This window comes from Spea bombifrons, chromosome 12, assembly GCF_027358695.1.
Source record: "Spea bombifrons isolate aSpeBom1 chromosome 12, aSpeBom1.2.pri, whole genome shotgun sequence".
Classification (NCBI taxonomy): domain Eukaryota; kingdom Metazoa; phylum Chordata; class Amphibia; order Anura; family Pelobatidae; genus Spea; species Spea bombifrons.
Window position 1 is genome coordinate 13486827 of NC_071098.1, and position 24922 is coordinate 13511748.

The 24922-nt window shown below is 40.4% G+C and overlaps 1 protein-coding gene across 1 annotated transcript in view; it reads right to left on the bottom strand.

The window, feature by feature from the left end:
- SIK2 (salt inducible kinase 2) overlaps positions 1 to 24537 on the bottom strand; it is a 63865-nt gene extending 39328 nt beyond the window's left edge. Inside the window, exons 1-3 of the mRNA XM_053451390.1 lie at positions 24425 to 24537; positions 18719 to 18782; positions 2136 to 2297 (exon numbers count right to left, since the gene is read on the bottom strand). Of these exons, the coding sequence (XP_053307365.1) occupies positions 2136 to 2297; positions 18719 to 18782; positions 24425 to 24466 (268 nt within the window). The 5' untranslated portion in view covers positions 24467 to 24537. The remainder of the gene's footprint in view (positions 1 to 2135; positions 2298 to 18718; positions 18783 to 24424) is intronic.
- Between the last annotated feature and the right edge of the window lie 385 nt (positions 24538 to 24922).

A 24922-nucleotide genomic window follows, 5' to 3' on the forward strand; every position in this document is an offset into this window, starting at 1 on the left:
TGATGCGTATGACTGTCTCTTTCTATCTAGTGTTGCAGCAAACTGGCCGCTATAATGAGACGCCTGTTTGTAAGACTGTCAGTTGCTTAGCGTTTATCTGAGACTCCACGTTATTTTACATCACAGTATACCTGGGATGATAAAGAGTTATTGTTGTGAGCGAAAGAGATAAGCGTCGCAGACTCTGACATGGAAATGGATCCGTGCATTCAATAGCCCAAACCGCAACGGCGTAAGTAATCGGTCACTATGGAACAGAAATACATCACGCTACTTAAAGAGGCAGAAAACATCGCTTATCTTCGCTTATGGGCCAAATTACATTGCGTGCAGTAATTAATATAAATATACTGATTCTGAAATGTACAAAATGGCATCTATACAACTTCTACACAATATAATAACAATCCACATGAAATGGATGATATATGCAGCCAAAAAAATAAAATAAATAAAAATAAATACATACATACATACTACATATGTGTATGGTTAGACTATCACATATCATTATAATGAACAGATATAATGAACAGATATCTCTCCTAAGCATAGACAAGCGAAAATGCTAGTATATAGGGTTACACACTATAGATTTCCTAAATATCTGTCCTTTGATGGCCATTACACCCTGCCTGGCCTGTTACGCACAAGCGGCAACCTGGAAAAATATTTTGATTTCTTGCAAGTATGGGAAGCGTTAAGAGCAGCGCTCTGGTTAGTAAGGCATGTGACCTTTTTAGTCTAAAGGTTGCGCAGGATTGATTTGAAATGGCTTAGAAGCGAGTTTGGAATGTTCTAAGGAGAACAGTTACCTCCCTCTCAAAAATGTGTTATGGACATAACTATATAAGCAATACATTCCTAATTCGATAAAGGAAATCTAATATGGGGTTACACGCATCCTCAAAGCAATAATATCCAGCCTATTAAGGGTGGGTGGCCGACGACCAAAAAACACTTGGCTCCTAATAGATTTCTAAAGCTTCTAGTTCATGTATCTGTGTGTCAGGTTTGCCGAGAGAGAAGGATGCTTATGCTATAGTTATTTACAGATTCATTAGAACCTTTACGTGAAAAGCCAAAGCTTTCGGTGTGTGGTTCTAATAAAACTGCATCTACATCAATTGGAATGTTCTCGCTAGCTTGCCATGGCATCTTTGGGTCTAATACAAGGGTGTAAGTGACCTTTGATGTAATTAAGGTCTTGGACAGGCTGTTGGCAAGAACACCGGCACGCTGGAAATCCAGCATGTGAAAAATAATTACGTGATTCACACATTGGGTAAAGTTCCACACACCATATATTCTGCTTTTAAAAATACAAGTCAGTGGACTGTTAATTGGAGTTTTGAAATCATATACAGGGACCATATGTGATGCAGAGACTAGAATCGTTATACCGCCATCTGAAGATCAAAGGTAAGCAGCTAGTGGGCCTTTAATGTAACTGCCTCCTTAAGTGCTCACATATAAACTGGCATTATTCCACATGACAAACCTTCTAAAGCAATAGTCAATAATATTGCAAGAACTACACTCGCTTAACGCTACATCAAAAAGCAAGGGATGATCACCAAAGTAGTTTCAGAATATTAATATATACAAATATATACATACATACACAATGCACCCCAAATGCCCTTATGGTACTATGAACTAGACGCGGCTGACTGTTTGCATGTATGTGCCAACCTGGACTCTCCCACAGCAGAAGTTAAGTGGTTGCCACCATCAGAGCAGCCCAAAACCTAATGGGCGGAGGAGTCTGAGATGGTTCCACTCACATTGCTCTCTTCATGACTCCAAGCTGAGAACTGTGTTAGGCTTGAGCCTATTAGCCAGCTTGACCAGCAATATTTTGAAGTGACTAAACCTTATCCTAATAACAAGTCAAATTAATATGCCATATAAATTGAGGGAAACAACGAGGTGCACACTAGAAGGCATCTAAATAGCTTCCATTGCGTTGTCTTCTCTTCTGAGGAGGCCTGACAATAAGCAAGCACTGGGTTCCACAAATAGAGTTATTTGTTCCACGTACACTTAAGTGCAATCCTAAAAACTTGGTTAGCTACCTTGCTGATATTTAAGTAACTTTTGATAATACATGTAAATGCATATGAAAAAAATACCTGCTATCTTGATGTTCATATGATTGTCCAGTAGCAGGTTTTCAGCCTTCAAATCTCTATGTACAATATTGCGACTGTGACAGTACTCCACCGCGGAGAGGATCTGCCAAAACTTCCTTCTGGCTTCAGACTCATTGAGGCGACCGTGATTAGCCAAGTAATCTATTGAGACAAGGGTAAATAATTACATTATACGTTAGCTGTGGTGCATCAACACATACAAGTGCAATACCAATGCAGAAGACTATGAGAACTGTGCTCTATTACAGCTAGCCACTATTGATCAAAGCTGATTGTTAGAAGGGTCCTGCTTGGTTGGCTACCTTTTATGGACAACCTATGAAGTGTTGCATTTGGTGAACATCATTGTATTGCCCTGAAGTCCAACTAAGGATTTATGTGTACTCCCTGCATGCGTGGGACATCAGCACACCCAGAACGTCTTCGGGTGAACCTCTGCCTCCACTGATCCCCAGGTCAGCTTCTTCTACTCCCGGGGCATAAGAGTGGCATTTTTTCCATTTCGACCCCCCCACCTGCTAAAGCCTGTCTGGGGTAGCAACATCCATATAATGTGGCATCATATGGTTTATATAAAATAACGTAAACAGTTTTGTTTAAATAAACATTTTATTTGAATACATTTGTACTAGTTGTATGAAAGTTATCAAACTAGCAATGGTCTATAGGGAACATCTTCTTAAGACTGTGAGCCTTCATTCACAATTGCCAGTTGTAATTAATTCTATATATATATATATATATATATATATATATATATATATATATATATATATATATATATATATATATATATATATGTATGTATATATATAAATATATGTATGTATGTATATATATATATATATATATATATATATATATATATATATATATATATATATATATGTATGTGTATATATATATATATATATATATATATATATATATATATATATATATATATATATATATATATATATATATATATATATATATAGGCTTTTTCAAGTAAAGGAGGACCCTGGATCCCAGTACATGTTATTTATACAACTCTGAAAGAAGGTAACAGGGTTAGAATAAATGACTTGTTATATTATAAAACAGTGCTTTGCTTACATCATTCCAGGAAGAGAGCGGCTCTGTGTTCCAGGAAACGTGTATGATGCACAGCCTTATCACACAAGGCATTCTACCCTTAGCATTATTAACCCAAACGGCCGACTCAAAAACTGGGTTGTTTATGCAGCTATGTTTTGCTCACATGTGCCTTTTGTATCCAAAAGCAACCTAGAAATATTTAAAAACAACAAATTCTTCCATTCCATCAGGAGGTAACAGTGTAACACCAACAAGGTTTGTATAATAATTCTTTAGACCCGTACCTAGTTGGGACATACGAAATATCGAAACTGTTTTATACATGTGACTGGAAAATGCATAACTTTTTGTTTAGTTGCAGATTTAAAATGTACCGGTACGCAGTACAGATGGTAGCCACACCGGGCTAGGATGTCAAATGGACCCTGGGACATAAACCCAGTTCTGTGCTCAGTAATGTAGGTTAGCAATGAGAAAAACCTGACTATCTCATTTAAAAGTTCCTTAGTCTGGAGGCGGCCATTATTATCAGTCATGTGATATTTTGGGTGACTCTCCCTGCTCAAACCACCACACTGAGCGGATTCTTTATGGCAATGCTAATGAAGTCCTCTTGTTTGTTCAATGAAATCTTTGCCATACGGGCCCTGGTAAGTGGGGTTACTCAATGCTGGCCCACCAGACGTTTGCCCAGTTTGCTAGATGGCCGGTCCTGGCCTGGACTATTGTATAAGATTAAGAATTCTGAAGAATTGGTTGCTATGGTGATGTAGTTGTAAAACAGTGCCGGAGTTTTAGAGAGAATTAACCATCATTGTCAGCAACAAATATTTCACATAATTATTAGAAGTTTTTTGCACACCTGTCCCATTGATCCATTTAGTTTCAGCCTTTTCTTTCAAGATGCAAATATAAAATTCCCAGTGTAAACTATTTTTGGTTTTGTTGTCTCGGTTTTCAAACAGAAATCACATATAATGAACTATCCGAAATGAAAAAACGTCTTTATGGTTAGATATTAATTATGCGAGGAGAAGATTAAAGGGCCTCAACCATGAAGAATGCATTTTACGGATCTGTAGGGGAAAACAACTTTAAAAGAGCTGTTCTCCACTATTTGCACACGTTTTTAAATTAATGGAAGCTCTTTCAGTGCATGCGTGTGGGGGGGAATCTCAAACCCCCGGGAATCTTATGCAAGCCAATACGGGAGCTGGCCACATCCGCCATGTTTTCCAGGACGCATTTACTTTTTACATATTGCTGATCAGCTCAGCTAAAATGCTGCCCTGCAGTATGTGGGATGTATAGGCTTATGGAAGGGAACCAATTAGTCAGAAAAACATCCCCCATACTGCAGGGGAGCATTTTAGCTGGGCTGGTCAGCAATATGTAAAAATGATATGCGTCCTGGAAAACATGGCTAATGTGGTCACCATAACGCGCATGTCCAAGCACGTCTCCTCTAATTCAGACAGCTGGGCAGCAGGACCACACTCACGTATAAAATGCATTAACGTGTCCCTTTAATTATTATTTTAAAGGTACTTTGCTACGAAACATTGCAATAGAAAAATAATTCATTGTGTTGTTTTATTCTTTCCGCTGAAGGTTTAATCACATATAAACAGAAAACTTTTCAGATTTTTTAGGGCAAAGAAGCTTGGTTTTGCCTCACAACCTCACAGTGTTCTAATACGCCTTGTGAAAAAAATGGCTGCAACGAGCAGTAGTTTGGGGTTTGTCTTGATGCTATAAATGCACTGCAGCTAACACGTGAAGCACATGTACTGAGATAGATAAGATCTTACAGACACATCAGCCCATGTAGAAGCACGTGTACCAAATCCATTCTTCCATCTCAGTCTACGTCTGGGTTTCTCATCCTTGTCCTCACGTACACAAGGTTAAAAGGATCTTCTAGTCTGAGCACAGGTGACACAGTCTGCCCGACTGAGATGGATTATCCTACTTGTTCTTCGGGATATAGGCCATGAAGTCCCCAACGCATTTTAGAATGTAAAGGACAATAGATTTGTTTCCCCTCCTACCGCCTAGGCAAGATATAGAGACATCATATTTAAACCACTTTCCACCCCTGATCACTGGATTTGGTTTATCATTCTGGCAAGAAGACTGTCTAGGTTGGGATCATCATCTATTGACCTTTATAAAAGTTTCCTTCCACCTACACTCTGAGAAGGCGAAAGGTGCATCTGACTTTCAAACTTTCCATGAATAGCTAAATTATTTTATCATCGTTACCTACAGCTGGTGTTTTTGTGATTTATTTTAAATGGAAGCACATATTATCCCTCAGAAGGCTCATATACTGTATGTGGCAAAAGGTGGCCAGACTGGTATAACTATTAATTTCCAAATGATCACTCTGGTTGAGTCTACATTGCGATATTCTAAAAATTATTGAAATGCTTGACTCTCCTGCAAAAAAACCTTAGTTAGTAAATATAATCTACCCATTCATATGTCAAAAATATCCATACATTATACGTGGGTTTGAAAGAGAGAATTTCACCATGAAGTCCGGATGAAAGGAACCGTGTGTGCGATAGTTTTACGGCTAATTGGGACTTGAGATTTCACAGTAGATGCAGCTTTCAACAGCGTCACTAATTACAATCATTTTCAAATAGAGAGTCCTATTGGAGTCTACTGACCTTCAAACCTCCTCTGAGCTATTCCTAATGAGCTAGATGAGTGATCCAGGGAAAAGCGTCCGTATTGGAATAATCTCGCTTAAATGTCCCTGTATGTTCTGAAGCCATTACTCAGACCCCGGGGTATATGCACCTGCATTCCGCCAGCTAAAAGGCAGCAGACACAACAAGCGGATTCAAATCGCCATTAACCATTGCTGCGCCAGGCAATCCAATGCTTTTTTTTTCTGTTGCGTTCATATTTCTTATATACGAATAAGCGCACGTTCAATGTGTTTTTAAATTGCACTTTTGTTTGTGCATTAGAATAAATGTACTTTCCGATATAAACAGCAGTTTCCATGACAACACCCATGCAAGATTAATAAAAAAAAAAAAAAAAAAAAAATTATATATATATTAGGAGATTGTCTATGGCAAGTCTGGGCAAATGCAGCCCAGCCGGATTTTAAAATAGTATTTTTAAAAAGTCTTCTAAGGATAATCTTTCATTTGATTACGTCCCTTTGTTAATTATAGGCACTGCCAGACTACATTTGTCACGGACCGGCATGCTGTTTTAAATACCAAATTCATCAACCTTAAAAAATATAGTTGTTTTTTTTTTATATATAAAATAGGCAAAATATAGGTTGGCTGGGCACCTCTTTCTGGGACATTCAATAAAATATAAGGGGCAGAGGAGTTTTGGTGAGTTTAAATATTTCATTGTAATGACTTCACTGTGTATTAACGTATTATTTATTGAGTTATGCATGCCGAGCTAATTCATCCCTTCTTGCTATATAAATGTGGCTGAGATTGGTCTTCTTAATACGCCAATGGTTGTGGCTGCCTTTCTTTGGTTTGGTTTGGTTGTTCACGTTTCACTTGGAGACACACTTTTCAGCCAAAGCCATGATGGCAAGTGCCTACAAGACTATTACTCCAAAAACAGTTCCTAAAGAACCGGTGACCATGAGAGGTCAAAGGGAAACACATCGGCTCAAATGGATTTCTATAAAGCTCTAAGACGAAGCATGCGCTGTGGCTGGCCTCTCCGCCAGGCAAAGGGTTCGAACGTGACTTTCCTCAGCTAGGACAGGTCTCAAGTTACACTTCACTGGGGAGGTGATAAATGATGGCTTGTTAGCAGTCCTATGAACAGAATATTTACAAAGTGCTGGGATGACGCAGTTAGGCTCTTGGCATCTGCCTGCGATACTTACTCTTCGTCCGGCAGGGGAATTTAGTAATAGAGGGGGGGTGGAGGACCTTTTAAGTCACACCAGAGATTACAATTTAGAGTTGAATAAGAAAAAACTAACACTGACCTTATATAGTAGAAACATCTGACCTAAGTTGCAAATTACTAGGTTTAACCGGCAATGCCTCAGGGGCTTTTAGGGACCATAAGCAAGTAACTGAAGACATTAATACACTAGAAAAAAATGATATTGTACAAAACAAGCAATATATATACATTTTTAACACTAGACAACAAAGGGTGCTTGTGATCTGGGTAAACATGCAATCTTTACGCATGAGAAAGTTACTGCCCCTTCTAGTAAACTAAACCCAGTGAAAGGGATTAGTAGAGTCAGGTGTTTGAAGACTTTGGTGAGCAATCAGGACCAATTTGGACAAGCCCAGTCTAATCAATTTTAGGCTAGAACTTGCTATCAGCTGAAGCTGTCAGCACACAAGGTTCTAAAGCCACACCAGACCACTTTCAAAAGACATTGTTGAACACTGCTGGAAAACAGTTGTTGATGCATATCAATCTGGATAGGCTTACAGGGCCATTTTTAAGGCTTTGGGGCTCCACTGAACCCCTGTCAGAGCCGTATTGATCAAATAGAGAAGGGTTGAGCCAGTAAACACTCTTGCCCAGAGTGGCCGTCCTGACAAGTTCTGTCATAGCAAGCTGTAAAATAAACCAGGAAAGCACACAGGACTATAGAACAACACATAGGGATCATCAATCCCCTGTCACCTTGACTAAGGTCAGTGTTCAAAGACATTGGGCAAACATGGGCTTCATGGCAGACTAACAAGGTGATTACCACTTCTCTCTAAGAAGATCGTTAATACTCGTCTATAGCACCTGGATGCTCAAGAGTTCTGGAACAACACGAGTCAAAAGTGAAAAGCCAATACTGCAGTTCACATTTAGAACACCGTACCATATACAAAAATGTTCTTCTTTTCGACATGTTGTCTATGAACATCATACCAATGGTCAAGCATGGTGGTGCTGGTGGTGTCAGGCCTTGGGGATGCTACATTCATAAGTGGATAACTTGCCATAGTTAAAGGAATCATGAAATCTGCTTTGTATCGGGGAACTGTATAGGAGAATTTCATGCCATCTGTCCATCAGCTAACGCACAACTGGGCCAATGTTTTGGAACGGCCTAAGCTAAAGCCCAGACCTAAACCTAAGCATTTGATTGCAGTTATTGGTGCTAAAGGTCCTGTATCCAGGTTTTATGTACAAAAATTCAAAAGCATCAAAGTTTCAGCATAATACGTGTGTCTTCACTCAGGTTTTAGCTATTAGGGTTTGTTTTAAGATCTAATTAACTTGCCAAAATATGCAAAATAGGCACTCACAGGGATTGTTTTTGTCAAGTCTCAACCAAATTTTTGATAAATAACAGATATTTTTTATTCATAAGACATTGTAGAGCTCTGTTCCAAATATAGGATACCGCAAAAAGCTCATAGCCCCAACTTTGCATACCCATGGCAATTACACAACTGCATGCTGTATGTGCCTATTGTATGTCCAATCAGTAATTTAGATTTTTCTGGAAAGATTCCAACACCCAGAGCCATTCTCAATGTACCGGAAAACATCTAGTTGGATAACCTCATCATCCTCAGTATTATATAAAACAAACAGAAAGCACAAACGCTGGACTATTAAGAGAGAAGATCAGGTCCCAGCCCTTTGTCACGGAGATTATTGACTCAAAACAAAAACAGAATACTCTTTAGCATTCCATGCGCAACTTTAGCTCGGGAAGAGCGTCCTTAAAGAAACACAGGTCCTTTATTCACAGGTCCGGGATCAAGCATTCTCATGTGGCGGTGTCACCGCGAAGTGTCTGACTGTAAACATTTTAAGAACGCGGCACTAAAAAGCAAGTTTACAAAAGCATCTTCTATTCTGATGTCAAAAGACACTGGGCGAGACTCAAACCGTCTTGACGGCCACACATATCCAAAGGAAACACTTTCATTTGTAAAGATAATTATACTTATTTTAAGATTTTTTTTTTAACCTAAGTGAACAATGCGGGAAAAGCTCAACGTTATCTATTTCTCAGTCTGGCGAGGTTACCCAAAGTTAAATCGCAATAATTGCCTACAAGTATTCAACCCAGGGGGGGGATCACAACATTTGTTAGAATCGCTAGGCAATGAGGAATTTACAATTATAAATTCTTTTTACATTTTCCTGTAAAAAAACACACTTTGTTGAATTCATTAAGGTTGTTATAATGCTGAATGTATTTTTTTAACTATTTAAAAAGGGGGTAAGCAACACATTGAACATAGTTAAGTTTCTTTTGCAAAGTTTTGCTTAAATAACGTTCAGATGATTGTGAAGGAGGTAAAAGGGGAGAAACAGCGCTGCGGTGGGAGAGAAGCTGCAAAAGGGGTACCTCTACCAGAGAAAGGATTAGTGACGGCAGCACTACTCCAGACCCTGTGATCGAAGGCTGAGCCATAGATAATGGGGACAAAAACATGAAATTATAAATATATATATTTTATATACATAGCAGCAACATGTATATTGTGTTTCTTTATCTTTAGTGTTTAGGTATAGCTAAATCATGTGTCAATATACGAACTCTACCTGAAAATATATAGCCACTCCTTGATGCCCCTCTACACCATGTAAATAGCATTTCATTCACTGTTATTTTTCAAACTGTTTGCAGCCGAAACTGAGATCCCCCACACCTCTTTAACCTAAAATTCCCAGAAAAATGACGGGATTTTTCCACTTATCCACCATACTCTATCAACAGGCTGAACTCTATGACAAAAGACTCCCACGAAACCCGTAACTCCCTTAGCCTCGCTATTCTCAAAAATGTAGCAGGAAATTGCAAAATGTCAAATGATTCCCTTTCAACTTGTTACAGGAAGCCCTGAACAAAACCGAAGTATATCAGGCGTCAGAAAGAACATCGCCAACGAATAATTCCGAGAGCTTATCCCTGGATGATCCAACGGAGTCATATCTGCTTGCCAAGATGAAGAATAAATATCATGAACACAGAATGATAAGATATAAAGAAATATCCCGTTAAATATCAGTGTGACCGTGTCTTAATATAAATACCCCCATGCCACTGCTTGTCACTGGATCGATGTCTCCTATCCTCCACATGTGCCCTTCATCCCAGGGGCATTATAAGATGGTATTATATAAATCAATAAAGAATAATAATAATAATGATGATGATAATAATAAATACTAATATGACCTCTGCTCCTAGTAGCACAAGAGTTGGAAGAGCGCCATGTTATTCTGCACCCATGAATTCCAGGCTGAGAGCTCCGCTAGTGTCCTGCAGAATAGGGGGGGTCCAGGGGTGCAGAGTTCTGGGTCCCCAAGAACGTAAGATGTGAACGCATGCGATGCATTACCTGCAGTTACACGCCACTTCACATGCATGAGACACGGATGAGCAAACATACACTGTCCATGCTTGTGCCCTCAAGACCTGTACACTTAACGGCACGTAATGACACATGTGCAACTGTCCATATTATGTCAAAGAATGCCCTTCTTCAATTGTTTTATGCATGTACTGTGCTCGGTTCCAACATTGCGCACGCGCAGCTGCCCCCTGTCCCAAGGACTACAGCAAAAGACATAAGCCTTCATCAGAACTGTACTGGCAACTTCGCGCTGTTCTAATGCATTATATCGATTATATTTGATTGTTTTGATCTGTTAGTACTGTTACTGGGGATTATCAAACACACTACACAATAAGTAGGATTTGGGATGATGACAGGCTGATCCGAGGTTGAATTATATTCATATTGGGGTTTTTTTTTTTCATGTTTTGTTCTCAGTACAAATAACGTACGCTGATCATTAAATCGCTGTTCTAAACTGGAATCTGTTACTGGTTTATTTCCGGGAATGCAAGGAATACAATTACAGCGAGCCGTGAAGAGCAGCTTCCTGTCCCAGAGCAGTCACACTTTCCTGATTTGGCTGCCATGTGCAATAATGTGGAGAATATAAAAGTAGGTGTTTATCAGACAAAATATTCCAAGGAAAAGTTAAAAAAATACCAGTATGGCAAAATAGACAAATTAATACCTCTGCTTATTTAGAGAAAGACTCTTAAAGAGACTATACCAATATCCATATTCTCTGGTCTCGAAAGAAAAAGAATTGCATAGAGCCGTGTTTTAACTATTTCGGCGCTGAGAACCGCTGAGTAGCTTACAGAGCCCTTCAACTCCCATTGTCAGTCACCGGTCAGATATGGCGGAAAAAATAGATTGCAAGCTCATTTGAGCAGAACTCCCCCTCACCTTATGTGATATACTACTTGTTATGTCATGTTTACTCATTGTACAGCGCTACGGAATATGATGGCACGATATATAGTGCCAACTGTCCAGCGAGGCTATATGTAAAAGGGCATTTTAAACTGAGACAGAATGTGTAGAGGACTCCGCTCATTAGAATTTATAAAAGAATGCAGAACAAACAAGGTAAAATAGCTACAACCTATGGGAACTTCATATTAATCATTAGAACTAAAAAAACATGTTTTTAAAAAAAAAAAAAAAAAGTGGAGCTGTTTTTAAGAGATGCCCGCATTATGGCCTGGTATAATGAGGCACACAAAAGTCATCCACCTCATGTCTTCCAATCTCATCATCTGCATTAGTTATAAAACCAGTTACACGTTTTTTGTTCAGAAGTGGATTGTTTCAATTCAGTCGAACTTGTGAATTTTTACGAATGCTTTGTCTAATAATAATATAATGCTCGTTGTGTGTGAGCTGATATAACAATGTTTTATTTTGTCCTCTTTTGAGAACCTAAAACAAAGTTGACTTCTCTGGACCAACCAGGGACAACAGATGTCCTCTGTTGATATCCACACTGGCACAAATCAATATGTTAAGGTACCTTGGAACCTGTCATAAACTGTGTGCAGGAAAGGTGAGTGGGCGCAGGAAAGGTGAGTGGGCGCAGGAGGTTCCTCAAAGGTCCTGGACACCGGACTTTTTTCTTGGCCACCATTCTCATACTCTACATTATAAAGTGAGTACATTTTATAATGGCTTGTGCTTCACTCATCTTGCGCTTGTTACAGGCCCACATTAGGGATGACATCAGCCCAGCTGCATAGTTTAATGCCAAGAACACAGAGTCATTGGACTTGTTCACTATGATGCCGATTCCATTAATGTGGTTGGGTAACAGGGCATGTTTCGGCACGACATTCAGGTTTGCGGAGATCAGACAACGTTTAAGTTTTCTATTTTTCTGACTAATACCGACAAATAACTAATCATCTGATCACAGCATGATTTTCAAGTGGAACACACAAGCCATCATTATTTTTAAACCCAGATGTGGTTGTTACAGCATAGGTCTTCAACGGCTAAAGAAACGCCCTATTATATAAATATGTTTTGTTTTTCCTTTTTTTTATAGAAGTGTTCTTTAAAAGGGACATATGATCCCCACAGGCACCCCCCATCTATCCGCCATGCGGGATAAGTGTCCAGCCAAATTGCCAATCTGTGGAGGAGGCAGTGCACTTCAGATCTGAAGCTGCAGCTTCTACTAAAAGTATTTTTTTTTCAAATAACAAATACATATTACTTACAAAGTACATTAATATACATACATTGTTCAAGAAGCTACCTGGGACACTGTCTCTTTAATGATATTTACATCATTCCCCAGGAGTTTTGTTAGCTGCCGATCTCTCTAATATCACTACAGCCCACAGAAAGTGGAATTATATGACCGCATAACTCCGCAGAGGCCCCTGTTCTTCATTTCCAACAGTACAAATACCGCTTCCATGGCAGTGAGTGCTTTGTTCAGAAATAAGAACAATTATACATAATAATCATTGTTAAAAGTTTGTCAAAAATTAGGAGCAGTTGGGTCCCAAGGATTATTTTCTGTTTCTTTTTTTAAATTTAAAGATGTATTGCTTTCGCATTAGAGGGGGGCTGTTCATTGACAAGTAAAGCAGGCTCCATTCCTACCACATCAGACCATTTCTTTAACACACCAGGGTATTAGTCGTGCCAATGTGTGTGCGTCACCTCTGAGAAGAACGCTGAAAATTTCCAAGAACAATTCACTTTGATTGGCTAAGGAATTGCATGTCAAATGTTGTTTATTAGAAGGCCTGGCAGCCAAAATTCCCACAGCATGCATTCTGGAAAGAAAGGCACAGCTTGCATTCAACTGCACACATTCAGGGAATCTCTAACTCTCCACACATTGCAAAGTCATCAAAACGAAAATGCCAATTTTTTGTGATCAACGGAAAAGCAACCTGCGTTAAAATTCTTCAACACAATTCTGCTAAGGTATTATGTAAATATATTATCATTTGTCGAGTCAAAGTAAGGTTTGGACAAGTTGCTACTACATGACTACAAGGGGCCTGCTGATGATCATAAGAGGTTAAGCCCACTGTTTGATAGGCATCTCCTGGCACTTGAGATGCTATAAATGGAGGCTTTCGCGATGCTCAACTATTCCCTTTATCCCACCCTTAGAATTTCAGTTTGTTCCTTCCAGGAATCAAAAAGGAACATTGATATAGACTTATTGGTCCAAGAATGGTGGAGTCTGTAGTTGATGGAGATACATTTTACTGGAACAACACGGGAAAAGATGTAGAGTCACATAACCTCAGTGTCATAAAACATTTTTCACATTTGAAGGAGAGACCTCTCAAAACCTCGTGACTACATTTTTTTCTCCATCGGCCGAATAAAAGGCATGGCCTTTGACTAAAGACTCCATCTATGAAAACAAAACAAAACAAAAAAACAAGATATTGCCGGTTGAAGTAGGAGAAGACCACGTCTGATGTAACTGGCAGGAACAACTCCACAACAGGAGGAAATCTTTATTTAAGAATTGTGCGACAGCTGTTGATCTACTGCACACGTGGGAAAGGTGGTGATATCATGATTAATCTGCTTTTTGTCAGCCTGAAAGAACATTGGAAACAGACAAATATGTACATGGTCTATAGCCAGAGAAATTATCAAGTTAACTCTTTATGGTCTCCTGGTCTTAACGGAGTCATCTTATTCTACCATATCTGGCACATACCAGCTTGGCTGTTATTAAGGCGTACTTTGAAGTGGTTAAAGTTGTGGCTCCCAGGACCACAAGTATGTCAGGTTGCCCCTGTAGCTAATATAAAAAATTCATTCTTATACATACACTGCAAGCCTATGTTTGCATACCAGGCCAAGAGGGGACATTAAGACCTGTGGCGTTTGGCAGTAGCGTGAAGCAGACAGACATTCCAGATGTTATTCTGCAATTGATTCAGAGCACTATCCAATACCAAGCAAAAAATAACTGGGTCGAATCTAATATCTGTATGATGAAGAATTAAGCAACCAACATATTTTTTTTTCTTTTAAGTAATTTTATTGCTTACGGGATTTTTGCGCTAGGGGTGAAATCAAGAATGATTACGATGAAGAAGAAATTATTTTTGATGCTTTAAGGGGAAAAATGTAAATAATTTTTTTTCCCCCCTTGGTGTAGCCTTGGTAGAAGGAGTGAGAGGAAAGTAAGATGCTTCGCCTAAAAATGTATTAATTAAGCAGGTTTTGCCATCCATGCCGGAAGGTCCCTTATGTTTAAAGTAAGAATCTTTAAAACAGTGAAATGATAAACAGTCAATGAAAATGGAAAAAGTGTTGACCATATCGCAGACCTCCATTGATTTTAGAGCTCCTGGGGAGATCAGAGTATAAACCCCAACCAGCCAACTTTCCAGTGAAACAGTGGGGCTCCTACACATGACAGTGCCTACAAAATCGCGGCATACTCGAAGTATAAATGTAATATTATAATGTTAGATCCACTTGCAAAAAATCAATCTTCTGGGGTTACATTCATGCATTTTATCCTGATTGAAAAAAGGCACTGCCAAACTCTCAAAACATATGGGTGTCTTTAGAATTCCTGAAATGGTACAAAAAAAAAAAAGAGAAAAAAGTACAGAATGTTTAAGGTCAACTGCAAAAGAAAATCCTTGTTTCCAAGCTCAGAAGAACAGGAAGCAAATGTTAAAACAATTAAGGGGGAATGAATTAGTCAGGTAGAGAGTGACGTTATTTGAACATCCTGGATATCACGCAAGATGTATAATCGCTGTGGAAAACAAACAGAAATCCTCTCTGGAGTCTCCTGGACATAGAAATGTCCCCTTTTCATTATTTTTATGAGATTCCGTTGGAAATTACCATAAAAAAATACAGATGCTACTTTGTGTGATTAATAGGTGAGACCTGGCAAATTCTGTGCTGATTTTTAAATAATATTAATGATGATGACTGTTGTACTATCCCAGCAGTGACGCAAGCGCATAATCCTGCCATATCCTAGAAGACTCTGCTAGTCTTAACAGTTAAACATTTGACACACAGGGCCAGATTCACTAAACCATGACACAGGAGTTTGGGTGTTGATTGTGGGGATGCTCATCAAGCAACTCCTGGCAGGAGCACAATTTGCAACTCCCGAACGAGCAAGACTTTCACACGAGTTGCCCAACTCTCAGAAGCACTCAATACAAATCAATGGGACTCACCAATCCTTGGTGTAGTGAGAGACCCTAGTAGGTTTCCACTGCCCAAGTGCAGGAGTCATCTTAAATGGTGCTAATAAAAACCCAAAGATAAAATTTCATCTCAAGCCTTCTTTGAACCAAGAAATACATTACGCAGATCTTTGACTCTCCCCGTGTAGGTCTTGCATCTATATATCAAAATCCAATACCAAATTACACTTCAAAGTTTTACAAACCCCAGACCTCTACTTCTGATGTCATGTCTAGCGTACAATTAGATGCTGTCAACCAATACATCACTTTTATTATTGCTATATTACTGTGCCAACTATGTTTTTTTCCAACCCCTGTCCATACATTTTCTCATCTCTAATTTCTTTCCTTACTGATCCATCGCTATCATTAAGCGGTATGCGTGAAGCCATTTGCGTGATGAACATAGACACCCAAGTGCAGGGCTGCACCTTTAAACCTTCCACTATTACACAAGTGACGGCACTTCAAACATTCTATAATTGCCATACGTAAATGCAATCTTCCAGATGATGGAGAAATTCAGAGCACGCACAGATTGAAGGCAGATCTTGTGCTGGGAACGCAGCCATATACAGGATATAGATGTGCATCCACTGTGATGAAAGATATTCGTCTGTTAAACATAGCCCCGCACATCTTCACATCATCAAAACTTGGAACATCTCATAGCTTTTGGGAATTTAAAACAGTCTTAGATGTTAGTTCACATCAGGGCAACCTGTAGCTTTCCAGCTGTGGTTAGCCCTGTAGGCCACTCATCCCCAACACTCCAGAGGAACAGGGATGCTGGGAATTTTAGTCCATCTGGAAGGTCACATTCATCTGTTCTATTTGTTTTTCTCGGATGATTTCATAAAGAAACTAAATATTAAACATTGATATCATAACTGTGCACATTTACCCTGACTCAAGGTATTATTCTCCAATGTGATGTTATTAGTTCTCTGTATTTAAAAACGTTGCAGGCTTTTTATGTGTTTTGTACATTTTAAGGGATATTACTAAAACTTATCACTTAACAAAATCAGCATGTTCTAAAAAGCTAATTTCACTGCGGTTCTACCCATGCCTGAAGTATCCCAGACTTGCTTGGTGGTTCCTACACCTTACTTCCAAATTATGAAATGTATATTTAGATATCCTAGAGAGACAGAGGAAACAATCTCGGTAACTTTGATCTCTGGTTATCAATGTACAAGTTATATATAGGCTAACAGATGCCCCGCATTAGAAAACTGTGGGGGCTTCAGATTACCCAGTAGGAGGTCAGTAAGTAAATACCCATCACATATCTTTTACACGCTCCGCATTATACAATGCGTGAAATGTTAAACATGTTTAAGAGGACAACAGCGGTCATATAACTGAAGCATCATATTATAGAAACTGATACAGGCGTGTGAACACGTGGATGTGTGTGTTAAATGTTTCAGGGGTGATAGCAACGAGGCCACTACATTCGTATGTAACTTATTTATGATAAATGGATATATCCCCAAATGTTCCTCTTTAGGACCCCCTCTCCAACCCAGAACGCTGGGTATGAGTGTATCATAGTGTTCTACATTCTTACGCATTACAAAAATGAGCATAAACAAAAACTATTCTAAATGTTTAAATCAGTTACCAAAATGTATCTTAATAGGCCTCAAGGTCATTTAAAAAGTCTTGCTACCTGGCTATGCCTCCAACCACATCCCTGAAACAATGGTGTCCCTCTTTGATCGTTGTTGGCTGTAAAGTGACATGCATTTGCCCGCTCTCATTATGTAGACTTACTTTAGTTATACCTGGGAACATCCTAGGGCAGGATACCCAGAGCTCTCCCTCTTCTCAGGGAGTGGCTTAATCTGTGGAGGTGGGGATAGCCATGCATGGGGCTGGGCTAGCTGCACTTGGGGGCGGGGCATAGGGAGAGAATGGGTATGCCTTTCCCCTGCCCAGATAAAGAGGCACATAACAGAGACCCTAGGAAGCCACACTTCACTTGGAGACTCTGGGTGAAACCTGGCATTCCCATGTATGCCTATAATCGGCAATTTAGTTACTGTTCATTCCAAGCTGCCCCCACCTCAGCCGGCATCGGTACTGCATTAAAGGGCATACTGTGCCTTTAAGACACACAGCACCAGGATATGACATCATGTCCCAGCGCTCAGTGTCTGAAAGGCGTGCAGAAATCTCCTGTAACCGGCCTATTGAGCAGAACATCGGGGGCTGCCTGTTGTCCAAGTGTGCGATCTGCCCCCAGTTTGGCAACAGGGGGACTTCTGCCAGCAAGTGTAACTGCCTATAGTATATTTTAATATATACAAAAGGGAAGGGAGAGCAGCCAGGATCCTCAAGGGTACAGAGAAAGTTCCAGTTTGGTAGCGCATGGGAGAAGAGAGAAGATCTCTGACCACAGATCCGTATGACAGTATAATGTGGGTGCCAGGGAATGGCAGCAGGTCCACAGAAGAACCGAATCACTCTACTCACCTACACTGTCTCCCAGATCTCTCCGCACCCATAGAGGGGTGGTAGAGAACCGTATCAGTGGTGTGGCATTAAATACTTTGTAACCCGTGACAAACCATGCAAACTATCCATCAATATACAAACGTTATGCATTTTCTGAGAAAAGTCTCTCCTTGAATAAGTTATAGATATACTAGAGATAACATTCCAACACTGAGAGGAATTTCTGCATACGCCATTATACAAAGTCCCTGCAAACCCTATACGTAAATTCATTATAGGGCCTTAGGTGGGTTTTAGCTATTTTTCCTTCTATATTTAATAAGATTGGAAGAACGGTATCAGTCACTATCTAGCAGAAAATACACGTCCAGGCATTTCCGTTGCTATTGTGGTTTTTGCAGCTCAGCTCTCACGGTTTAAGATCATTTGCAAACTCTAAAAAACATATTCTTCAGACAATTTTAATAATAGATGTACTTACCAAAAATCTCTCCATTTTTGGCATATTCTGTGACAAGATAAAGCATGTTTTTGGTTTCCATAACCTAAAAAAAATAATGATATCATATCTTAAATTCTATTTTATTTTGGTTTATAAATGTTAACATGCACATGGACAAAATAAAGTGATTATACACTATTAATAATCTAAGAAAAACAAACTTAAAAACATTTGCTGTGAATTCTTGTGCAATTTTAGCACTTTACAAATATTTCAAGTTCGAGTATTTTACCATTATACTAGTTTTATGGTACTATTTTTTTTCATTTAGAATCTAAAAGTCTTCAAGCAAAAGGGTCCCAAAATAAAAAAAAAACTACCATAAATAACATCAAAAGTAAGCAGAATGTTTTAATCTGATGACATCACCACTTGTTGGGAGATCTTCCTAAAACAGCTAGAATGTTAGATGGTGCAAGGAAGGGGGGGTCATTTATCAAACTCGAAATAAAAGTTATTCACTTGTATAACATTTAAGGAGCCGCGGCTCCCTGGTTACTGGAATTTAACAAATCCTGATAAGACTGATATTCCTGCAATCAGACCCATGGATGTTTTGCCAGCAGCACCCGCTGTTGACCGATTAGGCCACTCGTTCTGAATGACCCCTATGACTCCTCCTTATGTTGTGGAGAACGGATAAGGCACGTTGCACAGTAGAGTAAGAACATATACCTCCTCAATCACTTTTTGCATGTTTAAACACGATATGCTTATTTAAAGTCTGTGGTTGATCGGCCTCATATGTTATCGAGCGTTGACTCATTCTTTCAAGGAGTCTTAGAAGTCCTATCCTTATGTAACCTTAGTTCTCCAGCTTTTTTACCCAGCTGACAATGATAAAATTAGCATCCTAATTATTCTTTGCCCCTTCTTTTTTGGATATATCACCACCAGAAGTAGTTGGCCCAAAAAATTAAAATACGAAAACTTGATACTCGGACCAGCCCTTGGTTATTCCAAAGCTCTTTTAAGGGTGACAACATGGGCCATTTTTTCCTTGACTCACATACATGTTACGTGTTGCTCACTAGTCTTCCCTGTTCATGAAACTCACATAAAGGAATTCATCAAGGTTATACATCAAACATGCTGCGGGGCAGCACTTTGCACGTGCAGGTCCGCAACATAGGAAACGTATATATGTCCTGGTAAAAATGGGGTCACCCTAGCTCTGGCCCGAATGGAACATTCCTGCTGACTGGACCAGATTTGCAGTTGCTATGGTGATATGACCACTTTTCAAACTTTGCATTAAACGTGCTCTTTATAAAAGGCTCTCGATGTGTTTGGAGGTTAATTCACCTCTGATATGATGTTTATTAATGTAAAACTCGCCAGCCTGGGGTCAACGGGAAAAGCAATAGCAACACGGGATACATAACTGTAATTATAGGGATAGTAAATTATGTTTTTTTCAATTATATTACAATGCAAAAAAATACCTTTGTCCGTCATGTACAAGAGCACACAAAACATGTTAAACTGTGGATGCAAATAGTAAACCTGTAAAAAGTGGCGCATCCCCATTTAAATATTTAACCTCTACATCCAAAGTAATATATATGGAAAACGTATACATATTGCGTATCCATAATAGAGCGCAACTTTACGCATCACACTAATTGCTAAATCCCCCAAATTTCTACCATTCCTTACATATACAGGGCTGTGCCCCCCAATTTAAGGTCTAGGATTGTCACACTAATTTAAATAGAATATTCTAGGTGAGTGATGATGCCCCGTTAATCCAGTGAAGAATACACATCATCAGGTGACGCAAGGTGGGGAAATATTTTTTCACAGAGCAAATATATTCATGTTTAACATAAAGGTTTAGACCAGGCATGTCCAAAGTCCGGCCCGCGGGCCAATTGCGGCCCGCGTTCCGGACTGATACGGCCCCCAAGTGAGCCACGGGACTTGGCGTCATCAGCCGGCGCAGGGAGAAGGAAAGCGCGAGATTTGGGCTTTCCTTCTCCCTGCGCCGGCACACAGCCCTCAGTAGCGTACCGAGTGGGGGGCGGTCCGCACCGGGTGCCGCTCATCAGAGGGGTGGCAACTTGCCAGCACCCCTCCAGAGACGGACAGTAATGTCCGCCGCTGGAGGAGCAGGCTCGCAAGGGAGCGGTATCGGAGGTCTTTAACAGACCACCGGCTCCCTTGAGTGATTTTAAGCCGGTTCAAGGATCTCCCTTGAACCCGGCTTAAAATCACTCAAGGGAGCCGGAGGTCTGTTAAAGACCTCCGATACCGCTCCCTTGCGATCCGCGCGGCAACAGCTGTTGTGCGCCGGGGTTTGTTGTTAGATCCCGGCGCACAACACTGAAGCCGCGCCCACCGCTGTCCGTGCCCTCTGAACCCCGTGCCCTCAGAAGAAGACAGAAGAACTGAAGAAGAAGAGGAGCGAAGAGCAGGAAAAGGAGCTGTAACAGAAAAGAGGAAAGGTAAGAAAGCATACAGTGAGAGTGGATTGGTGTATGTGTGTGGATTGGTATGTGTGTGGATTGGTGTATGTGTGTGGATTGGTGTATGTGTGTGGATTAGTATATGTGTGTGGATTAGTATATGTGTGTGGATTAGTATATGTGTGGATTGGTGTATGTGTGTGGATTGGTATATGTGTGGATTGGTATATGTGTGGATTGGTATGTGTGTGGATTGGTGTATGTGTGTGGATTAGTATATGTGTGGATTAGTATATGTGTGGATTGGTATGTGTGTGTGGATTGGTATGTGTGTGTGGATTGGTATGTGTGTGTGGATTGGTATGCGTGTGGATTGGTAAGTGTGTGAGAGTGATGGGTGTTATGCTGTACCATTTCCAATGTATTTTTCATTATATAATTATGCTCTAAAGTACATCATAACTCCCATCACTCTATACTGTTCCATACAGTGGCAGAGCTGGGAGACAGAGGCCTTGCACCCCCACCGCAGGACTCCTGAAAGGTAAGTGAACTTCAAAGAGGGAGAGGGTAGATAGTTAGGAGGGGTAGATAGGGCAGAAGGAAGCGAGAAGGGGTAGATAGGGCAGAAGGGAGCGAGAAGGGGTAGATAGGCCAATCATACTCCTATCATGCCAAGTCTGCGAGTGCCTCCTGGAATCTGGGTATGCCTGGGCATGATAGGAATGTGATTGCTGTTAACAATTATATATATATATATTGTTATTTAATTGTTTTGTCCTATTTTGGTGTGTTACTTACTTTAAATAAGTGTTAGATTTTTTTTATGGTGTGTGTGGGGGGGTCATATTCAGTTTCGGCCAGGTAGTTTTGAAGTGTGTGTGTGGGGGGGTGCCACATACAGGATCCGCCCCGGGTGCCAAATACTCTAGGTACGCCCCTGCCCTCCCCTACACAATTTCTTCATCAGATGCCCTTGTGGCTGTGTGTGCCGGCGCAGGGAGAAGGAAAGCCCAAATCTTGCGATCTCGGACGTCGCTAGATTTGGGCTTTCCTTCTCCCTGCGCCGGCACACACAGCCACAAGGGCATCTGATGAAGAAATTTGTAGGCAGTGGCGGAACTACCGGGGTCGCGACTGCGACCGGGCCCTGGAGTTCTGCCAGTCAGTGGGGCCCAAGGGGTGCCGAGCGGTTGCTGAAAACGACCGCTCGGCACCTCTTGGGCCCCCCTGACTGACAGAAATCCAGGACTCCTCTGCTCGCCGCTGCCGCCGCCGCCTGCCTCTGCGCTGCCCAGAGTGCCGTGTTGGAAGTGTGAGGTGTTTGTCTCGGGTGCCGGCGCTTCACGATGAGCGCTGGCATATGACGGCACTCAGCAGTGAAGCGCCGGCACCCGAGACAAACGCCTCACGCTCCCAACACAGGAGTTGACGGTAAGTGACCTACAAAGGGGAGTAGGGAGGGAGTGGGTAGATCGTGAGAAGGGGGGGTAGGGAGGGAGGGAGAGGGTAGATCGTGAGAAGGGGGTAGGGAGGGAGAGGGTAGATCGTTAGAAGGGGGTAGGGAGGGAGAGGGTAGATCGTGAGAAGGGTAGGGAGGGAGAGGGGAAATTGTGAGAAGGGGGGTAGGGAGGAATAGGGGAGATTGTGAGAAGGAGGGGTAGGGAGGAAGAGGGGAGATTGTGAGAAGGAGGGGTAGGGAGGAAGAGGGGAGATTGTGAGAAGGAGGGGTAGGGAGGAAGAGGGGAGATTGTGAGAAGGGGGTAGGGAGGGAGAGGGGAGATTGTGAGAAGGGGGGGTAGGGAGGGAGAGGGGAGATTGTGAGAAGGGGGGTAGGGAGGGGAGATAGTGAGAAAGGGATAGATGTGGTATGCCGTTTTCAATAAACTTTGCATAAAATAGTTAATTTGCATTTAATTTTAATGGTTCAGAAAATGTCAGGCAAAATGGTCGGCCCTCGCACATGTTCACTTCATCAAATCTGGCACTCTTCGAAAAAAGTTTGGACATGCCTGGTTTAGACAAACTACTGAAAGGTACACGAGAAAAATGTATTAATATCATTGGTACAAATACACGTCACAGAGTGATCCGACGGGAGCAAAAAGCACTGTTTGCCGTTGGCTATTGGAGGAAGGCAAAAAAGCCTTTCACTTAAAGGTGCAGTTCCATTATTTGCACGCTCTAGTATGTTAAACAAATAAACCTATTTTTTTTTACTCCTTATTTTTCACTTAAAAACAATGGAGGTTTTTTAAAGAAACTTTTTCCTTTGTCAACAACCTATCAGTGGCTGCATTTTGAATCACATGACAATTAAGTGTTCCCAGCAAAAATTATGAATGAGGAAGATTTTCCATAACTGCTTTTTACTTATTTTAGTACCAGAAATGGTGTTTGTTTAAGCATTCTAATTTAGTTTAAGTGCTAAATTCAGTAGAGTAGTCAAAACAGCGATTTTAAAGGGGAAATGTCGCAGAAAAAGTATACAGCAGGGCTGCCTTAACTTCTCTGCTGCTCTGTAAAATGCCATTTTGACCGTTCCATGTCGGAAAGGCTAATGTGTGTGGGCTTATTCATTACTTTTTTGGCAAACTCTATTTTTATGCTTCAAAAAGTTATATAACTCTTTGATTGCCAGACGACAAGTTTTGCGTATATGTATGGCGGAGCGGGTGGTGGTGGTGTTTACATTGGTTACAAATGGTTGCACGTTCTATGGCCTGGTAGTCAAAGTGTTAATGACTATTTCTCGACCAGCTCTAACAGACCACAATCTAGGAAAGTCTTGAATCCTTAATCAGAGGTTCAGTTTATCTCAATGACTCATTAGTACTAAAGTAAGAAGCTCCACTGATCGTGCCTCGTGAAGCAATCCTTGGTATGGAATTCCTTTTTTAAAATGCTTCCTAGAGCATTCATCAATCTACAGTACACCGGAAGTGAATGAGTTAAAGGAGGACTCATTTTATATATACATATATACACATATACACACACACACACACACACAATATTTTAACTGCTTCAGTACAGGATTGCTCATGTACGTACCAGAGTTCTATAGTTCATTCCATCATACCTTTTGGAACTTACAAGGTTAATGTTGAAGTTATATAAGGTTTCGGAAGCAGAGCATATGGAAGAAAACTTATTACAGACCCTATCACCAAATAACACCTGCCTATTAAATTGGTAGAAACTGACTGCTGCACATTACACCCTCCATTTCGTTACAGAATTTAGTCAAACCCTGCACATAAAGGGTAAACGTTACCTGGTAAAGTTTGATAATGTGGGGATGATCCAGCATCTTCATTATCTGCACCTCTCGGTAGATTTTCTCCAAATTCACAGCATCCAGCTGAGACTTGTCTATTATCTTTATTGCCACCTAGAAGAAAACAGACATTATTAGGAACCAGAGCTTACCAAGGTATATATTTACGTTAACTATGTAATTATAAAACAGATAAAAAGGTTATAACGCAGGGAGCTCTCGAGGTAAACACATATTCTGATGCCAGCAGAAACCCGGCTGCTATTCATTGCTCATATACTGCACAGAACCTGCATAGATATAGTGTTATCACATTCTACAGCAAAAAATGCAGTAAAAAAAAGGGTTAATACGCGATACGGTATACACTATGCTGTGAGAGTTTTCTTAACACCGTACCGGCCGCCTACAAAAACACTCTTTAACAAAGTATAAATGTGTGTATGTAATGTTTTTAAAAATGAAAAGAATATATTAAAAATGATTTTAAAAAAA